This window comes from Haplochromis burtoni, unplaced genomic scaffold, assembly GCF_018398535.1.
Source record: "Haplochromis burtoni strain Fernald_Lab_line unplaced genomic scaffold, NCSU_Asbu1 Contig_243, whole genome shotgun sequence".
Classification (NCBI taxonomy): Eukaryota; Metazoa; Chordata; class Actinopteri; order Cichliformes; family Cichlidae; genus Haplochromis; species Haplochromis burtoni.
Window position 1 is genome coordinate 506,659 of NW_024582604.1, and position 1,157 is coordinate 507,815.

At 41.8% G+C, this 1,157-nt stretch overlaps 1 protein-coding gene across 1 annotated transcript in view; it reads left to right on the forward strand.

Annotated features, from left to right (window-relative positions):
* The first annotated feature begins 940 nt into the window (after positions 1–940).
* Positions 941–1,157, forward strand: part of LOC102296934 (ferritin, middle subunit-like) — an 838-nt gene continuing 621 nt past the window's right edge. The window contains exon 1 of the mRNA XM_042227096.1: positions 941–973. Within this exon, the coding sequence (XP_042083030.1) occupies positions 941–973 (33 nt within the window). The remainder of the gene's footprint in view (positions 974–1,157) is intronic.

Sequence of the window (1,157 nt, forward strand, 5' to 3'; positions counted from 1 at the left end):
ACCATGCAGCCTAACAACATGCAGTAAATTGCAGGTTAAAGCAGTTTGCTTACACATTGTTAAACGGGGGAAGGGAACTAATGTGGCTGTCACATTACCCTTTTGTCCCATTTCATCCCAGGACTTGATTAAATTGCTGCTCACTTTCTACAATACTTAAAACTGATCAGTAGGACCTGAAACTGCAAACATTCAGGCCAAGAATCAGTTGGTGAACATATTAATCTACTACAATTAGCAGAAATGAATAAATAAACAGAAGAAAGTTACAGTGATAACAGAGTCATGCAAGTTTTTGACCAAGAGGTTAAACTCATGCAAATGACCTTCACCCAGGCTCATGAAAACACTGCCCTGCTTATAAACAGCAGATCATTTGTGTCAGTGTGTCAGGATGGTTTATATTTGAGCTTTTAGTTCACACAGAACAATTTTTATTAATTTTTTTTAGCGATTTCCAAAGTCTGTGAATCCCCAAATTGTTCAGTTGTTCTCTTTGCTCCCCATGAGGTCACCATGTGACAAAAACAACACCCCACTCTACACACTCGGGCCACCAGCAACTTTCTAAATCCTCAATAAAAAGCTGACAGGTTGCGATGATGTTCCAAATAACTTATTAAGAAAACAACTACCGTAATTGTCGGGCTATAAGGCGCTACTTTTTGCACAAGCTTTGAACCCTGCGGCTTTTAGTCAGGTGCGGCTTTTCTATGGATTGTCCATGATTTTTGTCATATCATAAGACGATTTGTCTTATTTGTTCCGCTGTTGTACGGCACTACGTTGCCTGGCGGAAGGGCATGTGATCAGACACACAGTATCGGGGTTCAAGAGTGGTATGTTGGTCACATGTCCATCCGCCAGGAAACATAGTGCCATTCAAGTAGCGCGAAAAACAAACTTCAAAGTAGCGCTACGCGTTCAGCGGGAGGCGTGGATGACGAGCGCCGATAAACTTGCGATAAGCAATGTAATAGAGTGAATTGTTGCCCCCCAGTGGTAAAATACAGAAGTGCCTGTTACAGGGCTAGTTCTTGGTTGACCAATATATAACAACAAAAAAAGGGTAGTTTTCTGCACCGCTAAGAAACAACAAGTTAGTGTGTGATGTCCTGCTGTTCAATAAAGGCACCTATCCACGTCCTTCTGTCCTG